This window comes from Engystomops pustulosus, chromosome 10 (genome assembly GCF_040894005.1).
Source record: "Engystomops pustulosus chromosome 10, aEngPut4.maternal, whole genome shotgun sequence".
Classification (NCBI taxonomy): Eukaryota; Metazoa; Chordata; class Amphibia; order Anura; family Leptodactylidae; genus Engystomops; species Engystomops pustulosus.
The window spans coordinates 91412885-91427462 of NC_092420.1; the positions used below are offsets into that span (position 1 = coordinate 91412885).

Genomic DNA, 14578 nt, shown 5'->3' on the forward strand with positions numbered 1-14578 from the left:
CGAGCCTCCGGCACAAGGAGCGAGCCTCCGGCACAAGGAGCGAGCCCCGTCACGAGTAGAGAGCCGCCGGCACAAGGAGCGAGCCGGCAGGACAAGGACCGAGCCTCCGGCACAAGAACTGAGCTTCGATTGCAAGGACCAAGCCTCCTTCCCGAGAATCAAGTCTGTGGACTGATCCTCCAACCCAAGGACAAAGCTTCCGTCATCTGGACCAACCCTTTGTTACATGGAATGATCCTCCAACCCAAGCTTCCGTCATCAGAACATGCACTCCTGATCCTGACCAACACCGCAATGCAACAAAGACCCAATCTATCAATCACAGATACGACCAATGGCTCTGGATTGGGTGCACTATCTACTGGAGCCCAAGGTTGTCTAATATCCAACACCTACCTGTACTGAATATATGGGAGATTTTACACTGACATGTAAAATATGGCCTTGTCTCTGTAGTCTACACCGGAGGTGAAATTCTGCATGAAAATTTAAGACAATCCATGTGTTTTTGGCTTTTTGGTAAAATCTTGACAGCAGATGGATGGTGACTGAAGGTGCTTTACCCTGTAGGTCCTTCAATCTTCAGTTTAGTCCAGTACTGTTGGGGGTCCCAGAGATCTGACAGCTCATAAGACCAGAGCCTGCAAGGAGCCCATGAAGAGTCACCACCGCTGTCACAGATGCCTAATCACCCCCGCGCCGCACATATGTCATCCTAAAGGGCGGGAGACGTCTTCTAGGATGACGACAGATGAAAGTGTCGCTAACCACGGGCAGTGATTGTAAGTGGCAGGTGACATTTACCCAGGACGCGGGTGACATGGCGACATCGTACGAATGACACAGAATCATATTTCAGGACCAGGAATTGTCAGAGTAAAGTTTGACGGCCGGATCTTGTTCAGAGGTCGCTCCGAGAACCCAGAAATGTGGAAAATGGAGCAACGAAGAAAAGCGACTGATGTCTGATGCCTCCTCCTCCTCGGAAGAAGGTCTATAAATGAGGAGATGATTATACAGACATCTATATGGAGGAGCTCCGACTACACACATGGATGTAAGCCAAGGCTTATAAATGACCTGCGCCCCCCATCACTGACAGGCGAAATCACTGCCGGCGATGGAACGAGCGCATTACACGAGGCCAATTTGTGATTAAATTGGAAAGTTGCAGAAAGAAAATTATTATTATTATTATTTTTCTCTCTCTCCCTTGTAGGCAAATGCAGGATTTGTTAAAGTAAAAAAATTCTCTGGAACATTTGAGGCATTGTTCCTCCCGCAAATAAGTTCTGTGCATTAGAAGCCGCACAATTTCTAATGCCTCGTAGCTACAGAATGGAAAACGAGCGTCCGCTTTATCTTATTTACAATTATTATGATTAATAATGGAGAAGACACGAACAATGGGCAGAACAATGTGCAATGCTGAGAGCGTGCGGGCGCCGGCCCTGTACCAGGAGGATGAGGGGAGATTATCAGCCCCCTACATAACCTGAGGGGGGCACCACATGTATGCCAGGTCCTATAGGGGGCAGTATTATAGTAATTATATTCTTGTACATAGGAGGCAGTATTATAGTAATTATATTCTTGTACATAGGGGCAGCAGTTACTATTTTATTACCCTGGACATCTATGTTATCATATGTCTATGCCTTGCGGTGACTTGCTATGCCGCTGGGTGCTATGAGAGTAGCTCAGTGCTGCAGGTGGTCTTATTCCCCCTGATCTGTACAGTAGATCCTGGCCGCTGCCAAGCTGCTCCATAAGATGTCCCCTGTGCCCTCCGCACGGCTCAGCCGCTCGCCCCAGGAATCTGTGTCACTTCTCCCAGTCTGAACCTTCCTTGGTCGCGGATGGTCCCTCCACCTCCCGCCAGACGGGCACAGAGTCTCTTACTCCGCCGCTTCAGGTCATAATTGAAAAAGACAGAAAATGCTCAATATGACTCATGAATAATTCATCTTATCAGCTGCCCAGGAGGAGAGGAAGGAGAAGGAACAGAGGTGTTTCTGCCGCCTTCCTCCTTCCATCAACCTGAGAAGTAATTTTCAATTACTCAAAAAGTGCCTATAAGATCCCACATCCCGGAGCAGCTGTGGCGGAGACAGACATGGCCGCACTGTAGGATCTGTGCCATTTCCCAATATTTTAGAGCACTGCATTTTGGGTACAATCACCACCGTATAGTAACCGGCACATAGCACTTCAGATAGAGGGGGGCATAATCTACATCTTGTTCCAGGGTCATAAAAAGTCTCTTATAAGACAATAGGCGCTAATGAGCTCTGTAAAAACAAGGTCACATGATCATAAAGCACTTCGTAACCACCAAGTTTTATTAACCCCTCCTTGCCTGTGTGGCCACGGGTGTAAATAACACAGGTGGGGTAAGTGCATCACACAGGAGGAGGAAGAGGAGCTCAAGTCTTGGGAGATCCGAAGAGAAGATTCTGTATGGATGAAGAGAGCGACTCCGCGGAAGGCGCAGGCTCTTCATGACTCTATAATATCAGGAGAGATAACAGCAGAGCCAGCAATGTATGCGGAGAGCCCCCCCCGATGCCTGAAGATACACAACAAATCCAATGGGAGACGGAAATGGGGCAAGTAGCCAAGTTCTGCTTAAGTCTTCATTGACTCCTTGTGGTCCTTAATGGTCAAGTCCACATTGAGCTGCACAAGGAGATTATCTGGGATGTAAAGAGTCATTCTCCAGGATGTGTGAGCAGGTAAGTGAGGGGCACAGGATCAACGCGGAGATAATCCCTTCCAGCGATCTTGGGAAGAAGAAGCGATTTGTCACACATGGCAGAACCGGAGAGAACAAGGACGAAGCCCATTCAGCAGGACAATGTTCTGGGCTGGTGAAGAACGATTACAGAGAAGAGGCCCAGAGCGGCCGCACGTCCAGGAAAAGAGCGATCCATGTAAGACACGGATAACCTTGTATCACTGGTCCGAGATGGAGGAGCCGCTGTATATAATACACAGATAACCTTGTATCACTGGTCCTAGATGGAGGAGCCGCTGTATATAATACACAGATAACCTTGTATCACTGGTCCTGGATGGAGGAGCCGCTGTATATAATACACAGATAACCTTGTATCACTGGTCCGAGATGGAGGAGCCGCTGTATATAATACACGGATAACCTTGTATCACTGGTCCGAGATGGAGGAGCCGCTGTATATAATACACAGATAACCTTGTATCACTGGTCCGAGATGGAGGAGCCGCTGTATATAATACACAGATAACCTTGTATCACTGGTCCTGGATGGAGGAGCCTCTGTATATAATACACAGATAACCTTGTATCACTGGTCCTAGATGGAGGAGCTGCTGTATATAATACACAGATAACCTTGTATCACTGGTCCTGGATGGAGGAGCCGCTGTATATAATACACAGATAACCTTGTATCACTGGTCCTGGATGGAGGAGCCGCTGTATATAATACACAGATAACCTTGTATCACTGGTCCTGGATGGAGGAGCCGCTGTATATAATACACAGATAACCTTGTATCACTGGTCCTGGATGGAGGAGCCGCTGTATATAATACACAGCTCCTCCATCCAGGACCAGTAATACAAGGTTATCTGGGTATTATATACAGCGGCTCCTCCATCCAGGACCAGTGATACAAGGTTATCTGTGTATTATATACAGCGGCTCCTCCATCCAGGACCAGTGATACAAGGTTATCCGTGTATTATATACAGCGGCTCCTCCATCTAGGACCAGTGATACAAGGTTATCTGTGTATTATATACAGCGGCTCCTCCATCCAGGACCAGTGATACAAGGTTATCTGGGTATTATATACAGCGGCTCCTCCATCCAGGACCAGTGATACAAGGTTATCTGTGTATTATATACAGCGGCTCCTCCATCCAGGACCAGTGATACAAGGTTATCTGTGTATTATATACAGCGGCTCCTCCATCCAGGACCAGTAATACAAGGTTATCTGTGTATTATACACAGCGGCTCCTCCATCTAGGACCAGTGATACAAGGTTATCTGTGTATTATATACAGCGGCTCCTCCATCTCGGACCAGTGATACAAGGTTATCTGTGTATTATATACAGCAGCTCCTCCATCTCGGACCAGTGATACAAGGTTATCCGTGTATTATATACAGCGGCTCCTCCATCCAGGACCAGTGATACAAGGTTATCCGTGTATTATATACAGCGGCTCCTCCATCCAGGACCAGTGATACAAGGTTATCCGTGTATTATATACAGCGGCTCCTCCATCTAGGACCAGTGATACAAGGTTATCCGTGTATTATATACAGCGGCTCCTCCATCCAGGACCAGTGATACAAGGTTATCTGTGTATTATATACAGCGGCTCCTCCATCCAGGACCAGTGATACAAGGTTATCTGTGTATTATATACAGCGGCTCCTCCATCTCGGACCAGTGATACAAGGTTATCTGTGTATTATATACAGCGGCTCCTCCATCCAGGACCAGTGATACAAGGTTATCTGTGTATTATATACAGCGGCTCCTCCATCCAGGACCAGTGATACAAGGTTATCTGTGTATTATATACAGCGGCTCCTCCATCCAGGACCAGTGATACAAGGTTATCTGTGTATTATATACAGCGGCTCCTCCATCCAGGACCAGTAATACAAGGTTATCTGTGTATTATATACAGCGGCTCCTCCATCTCGGACCAGTGATACAAGGTTATCTGTGTATTATATACAGCGGCTCCTCCATCCAGGACCAGTGATACAAGGTTATCTGTGTATTATATACAGCGGCTCCTCCATCCAGGACCAGTGATACAAGGTTATCTGTGTATTATATACAGCGGCTCCTCCATCCAGGACCAGTGATACAAGGTTATCTGTGTATTATATACAGCGGCTCCTCCATCTCGGACCAGTGATACAAGGTTATCTGTGTATTATATACAGAGGCTCCTCCATCCAGGACCAGTGATACAAGGTTATCTGTGTATTATATACAGCGGCTCCTCCATCTCGGACCAGTGATACAAGGTTATCTGTGTATTATATACAGCGGCTCCTCCATCCAGGACCAGTGATACAAGGTTATCTGTGTATTATATACAGCGGCTCCTCCATCCAGGACCAGTGATACAAGGTTATCTGTGTATTATATACAGCGGCTCCTCCATCCAGGACCAGTGATACAAGGTTATCTGTGTATTATATACAGCGGCTCCTCCATCCAGGACCAGTGATACAAGGTTATCTGTGTATTATATACAGCGGCTCCTCCATCCAGGACCAGTGATACAAGGTTATCTGTGTATTATATACAGCGGCTCCTCCATCCAGGACCAGTGATACAAGGTTATCTGTGTATTATATACAGCGGCTCCTCCATCCAGGACCAGTGATACAAATTTAGCAACCGCAGGTTCTTGGCCCGATGCATGAAGTTCATGAAAAGCTTTGCCTTTCCTGCTCATGTCGGAGATGATCCTAGATCTCTGTAGGACAGGACTTTATATCATTGCTTCTACTTATAATGTAGTTTGCACAGAGATAATCCTAAACCATACACCAAGCAGCAGACTCCACAGGAGCCTCTATGGGATATGTGGATACGTAGTTTAATAGCAAAAACCCAGAAAGACTCCATGAACGTCAATGCACCATTTGGTTCTGAGCATGAACAGAGGCCGCAATGTGCAAGCAGAGCCCATAGCGGATTCATCTGATGATGATGTTATATTATATACACCATCAGCTTCATATAACACCACAGCGGCCACTTACCTTCTAGGACGGTCAGTTTGGCGTTGCTGTTGATTTCTCCCACGCTGTTGGTTGCTGTACACTCGTATATTGCTTCGTCCCTGTGAACCCGCAGGGGCTGTATCCGAAGAACGGACCCCGATCCATCATCAAACTCAATAACCTAAAGAACAGATGAGTCTGAATCAGATGCTAGGACATCATCATCTTCGGTGCAGTACCTCTGCTTACCAAAGGTGGCAGCAAATGTTTTTTTTGTGCAATTCTAATTTAGTTTGGAGCTTTAGAAACAGATAGAAAGTATCAGAAGTGCAATGTACACATATCTATCAATCATGTCAGACTATTGAATGGCCACTCAGCAATAAGGGTGGGGCTTGGTGAAAAGGGGTGGGGCTTAAAGGGCAACTCTTGTGAACCGAGTACAAAGGTGTCTGACACTGAGTATCCGCTACTGTGGTGTCCGTGATTATTAGACAGGATTGTATCTAATATGGCTACAATGTAGACATATGTGACAGATCCCTTTAAGCAGGACCTCTTATAGTGCAGGAGCTTCCATGGCAATCAGTAAATAGCAGTGAATATTGGGTGAGGCCCAGACTGCAGAGAATGAGACAAAGCTGGCGAGGCGGGTGCCCGGGCATCTGATACAAAGGAGTAATTCCTCTCCTCGGCTCCATCTTCCCTTTCATTCCATAATACCGGATGATACAATTATTTCCCTTCTCTGCGGCTGGAACAATTCTCATTTTATGTGAAGAAAACCCATTTGCTTATCAGCTGCAGCGAGAGATGAGAGTGACCCGTCCTCATTGCAGCATCAATGGCCCCATCTGGACTGAGCGAGGGTCCGCACCGGGGGTCACTGGCACTTACCTCGAAGCGCTGGGAGCTGACTTTTTTGCCCTTCTTCATCCAGGTGATTCTTGGCTTCGGATCCCCTGTGGCCTGGCAGACGAAGGAGGCGACGCCACCCGATATTCCAATCTGGTCATCCGGCTTCCGGATAAAGACTGGCTCACCTGCGGAGGGACAAGACATAATGGAGTTAGGCACCGCAGGGCGACTGTCACCCCAATTACATGGGCACCACAGGGCGACTGTCACCCCATTTACATGGGCACTGCAGGGCAACAGTCACCCCATTTACATGGGCACTGCAGGGTGAGTGTCACCTCATTTACATGGGCACGGTAGGGTGACTGTCTCCCCTGGGCGCCATGGACACTGTATATAAGATAACCGTGGGCCGCTCAGCTCTGTAATAGACACAGATAACACGTCGTCGCCAACATGTGCACACGGATGGAGCGTAATAAGTCTGTAAATCAGAGGCACCAGCTGTCTGATGGGAAGCCGGGCCACACATACACAGCTCCTGGCCACCACACTATGTAATGCAGAGTGCCAAGCTACTGCTCTGTGTTATCAGCCAGCCTGACATTACTGAGCTCCTGCAGCCTCTGTAGTTGGTATAATCTCCTCCTGCAGAGGCGGTGTGAGGACACATCAGCTCTCGATACCTTGTTCTGTCGTCTCATCTGACCTCTCCGCTCTCACACCTCCACAGTCTAACGTTCCCTTAAGAACAATTTGTTCTCATTCTCGGAAAACATCACCTTCTGTCCACGTCCACAAGTATCTGCAGCGTTAATGGTCACAGACTAACACCTACTAATAAGTGCGATCTATAAGCATCTGCCTATTGCATTGTACATGTGGGGGGTCATTCTGCAGAACCCCAATATTTGTAAGGTGCAGGAGCAATGCTCCCACTGAGGCCTTCTGCTGGCCAGACGGCTGCACTGGGGGCGCGCTGGGGGTTATCAGACGTGTCCAGGTACAGACAGTGATACATCTATTACATCCCAATGCACCTATAGCCCTCCTCTGCCAACCTATGGACCAAGCATCAGAGCTGCATACACTAAACGGCCACGTATATGTCATCCTATTTACATCTTCTATTCTGGATCCAGACTTTACAGAACTTCATAATAAGTGCAAGGATCCGAGGTGAGAAATCACACCAATTAACCCCCGTGATAAGGTCTGGAGAACGGCTCCGGCTCTGGACTGACTTCTACTAATAAAGGCCTTGGGTTTTTTTGTGATAATTAGACTTCCCAGATAAATATAATCTAAATCCAAAAAAATTTTAAAAAATGACAGTATTTGCTCATTTCTACGTAGGAACCACTTCAAGGGAATTTCTAGTCTTTAAGAAAGGATGACCCCTGTGACCAATGACCCCACAGGAGACTTCCCTTCCGCTATGGACACCTGACTGTCACATGACACAGGGGGTGGGGCCGGGTCACCTGGTAAATATGTATCACACAAGGGCCACAATCTGCTATAATGTAGAGACTGATGATTCTCTTTGCTTTGTGTGAATTCGGGATGATCCGGAGGTGCGTGAAGTGACGGCACCAGAAACAAATGGAGGAAGGATCCGGTGACAGCGGAGACATTGATGTCTACAGAGCAATGAACCGGGAATAGACAGAGGTGAGCGGCTCCATGTTATCGGCGCTGGGATTGAATCCTGAGTGCTGTCCCGGCCCGTCACGCTCACGCACCAGGTGGCGGCACAGTTAATGGATTTACAAGGTGAAGGAAGCTGCGATCTGTCAGTCAATATCACTGCAGAAGTATCAATAGAGGATCTGTCAAGCTGTGATAAAAGTATTGATCCGCGGAGTCATGGGGGGCGCCGAACCTCTAATCCTCTCTGTGCCGCACATATACAGGAGGAGGCTCACACATTATCTCATCATCAGGCTTAGTGTAAGCGTCATATAGAAACAGAGGGGCGACTAACCCTGCACCCCGATAATAATGTACAAGTCTACAGTCATCCCTCCGTGTACTAACAAAATGCTGATCCAAACAGAACAAACAGAGCTGCAGCATAAAGCAAAGGCGAAGGACCCCTGAGCCGGAGACTGATCACAGACCAGACAAGTCATTGATCATAGTCATTAAGATCGACATTTTCATTTCTTAGGAGAAATTAGGGTTTTTTTTATGATCCTGACAAACGTTTATACATAATCATAGTGAAACGAGGCGTCGGACGGGTCCTGCACGGTATCTAACCCAATAACGGACCACAGATTGGAGGCTTTGAGGGTCCATTTCTCTGATCCGGGATACCGGAGCTGCGGTACCTGATCCTCGCACTGCAGACAGTGGAGACTTGGCCCGGGCTCCCTGCAATCGCTGGTAACTATATTACAAGTCACTTTGTGTAAATTGGAAGCCTATGAATGAGCTCCATAAAGTGCATTACACACAATATTGGTTGTTGTTGTGTATGAACATGGATCCTCCGTATCAGATCCATCCATTCTGCCGCTCATTATTCCATTAGACTGATGAACTGGCAGCGTACCAAGACACGTCAAGGGCGAAGATCCAGACAAATCCCCCCTCCACCTTCCTGAACCAGGGTCCTCGGGGGTTAAGAGGCCCTGACAAGCAGATGGAAGCCTGGAGGTGGCCACTTCAGTGTTAATGGAGCCCATGAATAATAGATCATGGTAAAGTAGCGGAGCGACTGCTGTAGGGGAAGGAGAGAGACGCTGCCTGGTTAATAGCTTATAAACTGCGGAGGTGAGCGGGGACGGAGGACGCCAGATAATGGGAAGTTTCTGGAGGGAAACGGGCGAGAATCGGAGCTTTGTAGGGAATTCTCCATAATGGGAATGTCTCCCCCTGCTAATGGCGGCGTCATGGATACTTCACCAGGGAATTGTATCACACGGAGACACATGAATGCAACTTTTCACATTGTTTCACTTTCTGCTCAGTCTTGTTACAATATGTTTCTTGGATGATGACAACCATTACTGACTCATTTACTCCAGGGGTTGTCACCAAGGTTTACTACATGAAGGAGATCTGTAATATGAGAGGAGGAGACGCATCAGGCCGGCGGCACACGTGGCGTTTTGAATCCGTTTTTGGGACGTTTTTAAGCAGTCCGTTTTAAGCATCAGTTTTTGACCCGTTTTAATAAAGATAATTGGTAAAACTGGTCAAAAACAGATGCATTTTCAAAAAACGCATGCGTTTTTTAACGGACTGCTTAAAAACGGATTCAAAACGGCACATGTGCCCCCGGCCTTTAAGGGGAAACATAAATCAGAACCGCATGTAACAACGGCCGGAGTGAGGAGCTCCCAGATATTCCAGGAACAACAATGTGACAATGGAGGATGGATCCACGTCTGATCTGTAACCTAATCTGCTTTCCTCTAGAGCCCAATCTACATCTTATCAGAACCGTCCATCTGCCATAGATATCCATAGGGCGACGTTCATCTACAAGGGCATCTGCTGGGCTCCTATACATCCATCATAGGCTGCACGGGCACATATAATGCACAGCCTATATATAACATAGGAACCTGATGGGAGATGTAGCGTACGCCAGGAATATAATATCTTCCTGAGATATAATGTGAACAGAGCCAAATGAGTGAGACATGGAGCAGGTCCATGGAGACAGGAATGTGCGGGGCCCCTGTGTAACATGTACATTGTGTAGCACTGGGCTCTTTCTATGGGACCCTCCCCGATTCCCGCAGCTGGTGGAGTCGCCCATGTAGGTAAATCCGCTGGCGGTGCCCGGTCCCCTGTAGGTGTCTTTGTGCAGATCCTCATCCCCCGCAGCAGGCAGAACCTTATCAGAACAGGAGCTAATAGGGAAGATGCGACATTTAACCTACAGAGAGATTTTCTGCTGCGAGTTCCAATTTACATTAATGAGTGTTTTCTTCCGTAGATCTCCAAATAACAGAACTATTACCGCCGCCGCCTGCACCGGGGCCACGCACTAATCCTAATGGCAGTTAATGGTACAGATAATGAGCGCCATCAAGACTCACAGCTGATTGGCTGCCGGGGTGCGTCTGCCTGGAGGGTCGCTCTGCGGGCTCTGCCGCCTGAATAGAGGGATCGCTGGAAGGGAACACAATGTAATGGGAATTTACCTGCAAAAGTTTACAAGAAAACGGAGGCGACTGCAACGTATCCTGAGACGACCCGGTAAACATACAGCTCCGAGTGTAATGTGTTGTCACTGGAGAGATGTATAATCAGAACCCTGTGTATGTTGTTAGTAGCAGCAGGACTGTGATATATGGATTTTATTCCAGGATTGTAACTTCTCTAAGTGCGCTGGGGTCGTGTCCTCACACTGCTGTGCTCTGTGCTCTCTGCAGACAGTGTTAGGTATTGTCCCTGTAGAGATGTGTAGTCAAAACCTTGTGTATGTTGTTAGTAGCAGCAGGACTGTGATATATGGATTTATATTCCAGGATTGTAGCTTCTCCAAGTGCACTGGGAATGTGTCCTCACACTGCTGTGCTCTGTGCTCTCTGCAGCCAGTGTTATGTATTGTCCCTGCAGAGATGTGTAGTCAGACCTCACACTGCTGTGCTCTGTGCTCTCTGCAGCCAGTGTTATGTATTGTCCCTGGAGAGATGTGTAATCAGACCTCACACTGCTGTGCTCTGTGCTCTCTGCAGCCAGTGTTATGAACTGTCCCTGTAGAGATGCGTAGTCAAAACCTTGTGTATGTTGTTAGTAGCAGCAGGACTGTGATATATGGTTTTATATATTCCAGGATTGAATTCTCTCCAAAAGCATGTCCCATGTCCTCACACTGCTGTGCTCTTCTTTTTCAGCATTGAGCTCCCCCACCATCCTTCCTCTCCTATCTTAGTGAAGGCTCCTGGATGAATACTACAGCAGTCAATGAGTAGCAGCAGGGCTGTGAAGCTGCTTAAAGAGAGCTGAGAGCACAGCAGTGTGAGGACTCTTTGAGAAGCTTCAATGGAATATGATGACCCTTTGTGTTACTATGTTATATTCCTATATTATATATACGCTTGAGTTCTGGTGCCTTTCTCTTTGTGGATCCTGTGCTCGGATCAGCACTCCAGGATAATGAAACCTGAATCATCACCCAGAAATACTCAGCGATTGAAGTGATTTCTTTCGTCTCAGTGGTGACCGCAGCCTTATCCGGTGATCCCTCCTGTCATCCCTGCTGTCACATGAGGCGGTAATGTCACCGCGCTGCGATAACGGAGAGACGAGGAGAATGGGGAAGTGCTGACGGCAGCAGCGACCCGCCGCTCCTAACCTCTCTCTTAGAGCTGTCGTAACTTCTCCGCCTGTCAGGAACAAGGATGGCCATTTCACAGAGGGTGACGCGGCCGCCGGAGCCTTGGGAGAGAAATATTTAAGACGAGCCGCATCCTGCTGAGCCCAGGGAGAGAAAACTTATTTAAGGCTCAGGCCGCTAATAAATTCTGATGCAGGTTTATTCTTATGTGCCGACAGCCAGATGCAGCCCAGTGCGTATATCTATCCATGGGAGGCCGCGAGCAATCTCCTGCACCGCTGCAGCTGTCCACATATAGAAGGGCTATGCTCCACATACAGAGGGGCTATGCTCCACATACAGAGGGGCTATGCTCCACATACAGAGGGGCTATGCTACACATACAGAGGGGCTATGCTCCACATACAGAGGGGCTATGCTACACATACAGAGGGGCTATGCTCCACATACAGAGGGGCTATGCTCCACATGCAGAGGGGCTATGCTCCACATGCAGAGGGGCTATGCTCCACATACAGAGGGGCTATGCTCCACATACAGAGGGGCTATACTCCACATACAGAGGGGCTATGCTCCACATACAGAGGGGCTATGCTCCACATACAGAGGGGCTATGCTCCACATACAGAGGGGCTATGCTCCACATACAAAGGGGCTATGCTCCACCTACAGAGGGGCTATGCTCCACATATAGAGGGGCTATGCTCTATATACAGAGGGAATATGCTCCACATACAGAGGGAATATGCTCCACATACAGAGGGGCTATGCTCCACCTACAGAGGGAATATGCTCCACATACAGAGGGGCTATACTCCACCTACAGAGGGGCTATGCTCCCACCTACAGAGGTGCTATACTACCACCTACAGAGGGGCTATGCTACCACCTGCAGAGGGGCTATGCTCCCATCTGCAGAGGGGCTATGCTCCCATCTGCAGAGGGGCTATGCTCCCATCTGCAGAGGGGCTATGCTCCCATCTGCAGAGGGGCTATGCTCCCATCTGCAGAGGGGCTATGCTCCCACCTGCAGAGGGGCTATGCTCCCACCTGCAGAGGGGCTATGCTACCACCTGCAGAGGGGCTATGCTACCACCTGCAGAGGGGCTATGCTACCACCTGCAGAGGGGCTGTGCTCCGACCTATAGAGGGGCTATGTTACCACCTGCAGAGGGACTATGCTACCACCTACAGAGGGGCTATGCTACCACCTGCAGAGGGGCTATGCTACCACCTGCAGAGGGGCTATGCTACCACCTGCAGAGGGGCTATGCTACCACCTGCAGAGGGGCTATGCTACCACCTGCAGAGGGGCTATGCTACCACCTGCAGAGGGGCTATGCTACCACCTGCAGAGGGGCTGTGCTCCGACCTATAGAGGGGCTATGTTACCACCTGCAGAGGGACTATGCTACCACCTACAGAGGGGCTATGTTACCACCTGCAGAGGGGCTATGCTACCACCTGCAGAGGGGCTATGCTACCACCTGCAGAGGGACTATGCTACCACCTGCAGAGGGGCTATGCTACCACCTGCAGAGGGGCTATGCTACCACCTGCAGAGGGGCTATGCTACCACCTGCAGAGGGGCTATGCTACCACCTACAGAGCTGAGGCGGTTCTTCCTTATCAGTCTGCAGAGTGTATGAGGCCAGAACAGTGTATTTCTATTCTGTGTATTGTAGTACATGCCGGGGCCTGCAGACCATTGCCACACCATAGGCAGTAATTGTTTGATTGATGAGTCCATTTTTACAGACTTTATGCAGAGTATTGAAAAAACCTGTCCCTGCCGTCTGCAGAACATTGCACAGCCTTGTCCTCAGGACATCTGGACAGTACAGTAATTTAGATCCCCCCCTAATCCCCGCAGAGCATTGCAATGCAGAGTCCTACTACTCTGTATTACTGACCTCTGCAGAGCATTGCATCCTGTGCTCTCTCATTGACCCCAGTGTAGCAGCACAGTCTCCTACTCCCCTCTGCCTGTGCACCCTCTGCAGTCTCCACAGACCCAGAAGAAGAGAATATCACAGAACTGCCAGGAATTCAGACCCAAAAATGGTCCAGAACTGCCGAAATCTGTAAATAAATGAACACAAAGCGATATTCTGGCGCGATATTCTGCCATCTGCGGTGGAAAGTGTCCAGGATCGGCTGTGCACACACATTGGGGGGGACAGTCCATGTGACGGGGGTCGCACCTGCACTCTCGGGGGGATGGGATTGTATTGTAGCCTCCTGTCATCATCTCGTTACTGGCTCCGGATAATATCGTGAGGGGGGGGGGGGGGGATGTTTGCAGATTATGGGGATTTCTAATCTGCTTTAGTTTGTGATACCCGTGTTATATCCGTAATCCGCTAAATCGGATGTCTGAGCTGTAAGTGTGCGGCAGGACGCGGAGACACATGGGATCAATCATCAGGAAGCCATTGTCACGGATGTATCAGATTTATTAGGAGTGGAACTTCATCTGGATGGGACCGTACCGAATATGTGACCCATCTAGCTGCCTCCAGGTGGGGGGTCTACAAGGTCCAGATGCCCCCAAACTGATAACACATTCATAGGAGCAGAATCAGAATCCGCAGGAGAATTGATGTCTGCAGGCAAATTCAGAAAATCGGCTGATTTGCATGTCCATAAAATATCAAATATGCTGCATTTA

General features: G+C 48.6%; 1 protein-coding gene across 13 annotated transcripts in view; it reads right to left on the reverse strand.

Annotated features, from left to right (window-relative positions):
* PTPRF (protein tyrosine phosphatase receptor type F) overlaps nt 1-14578 on the reverse strand; it is a 697698-nt gene that overhangs the window by 81874 nt on the left and 601246 nt on the right. For all 13 annotated transcript variants that reach the window (XM_072128566.1, XM_072128569.1, XM_072128565.1 and 10 more), the window contains 2 exons: nt 6645-6790; nt 5787-5928 (listed from right to left, as the gene is read on the reverse strand). In XM_072128566.1, the coding sequence (XP_071984667.1) occupies nt 5787-5928; nt 6645-6790 (288 nt within the window). The remainder of the gene's footprint in view (nt 1-5786; nt 5929-6644; nt 6791-14578) is intronic.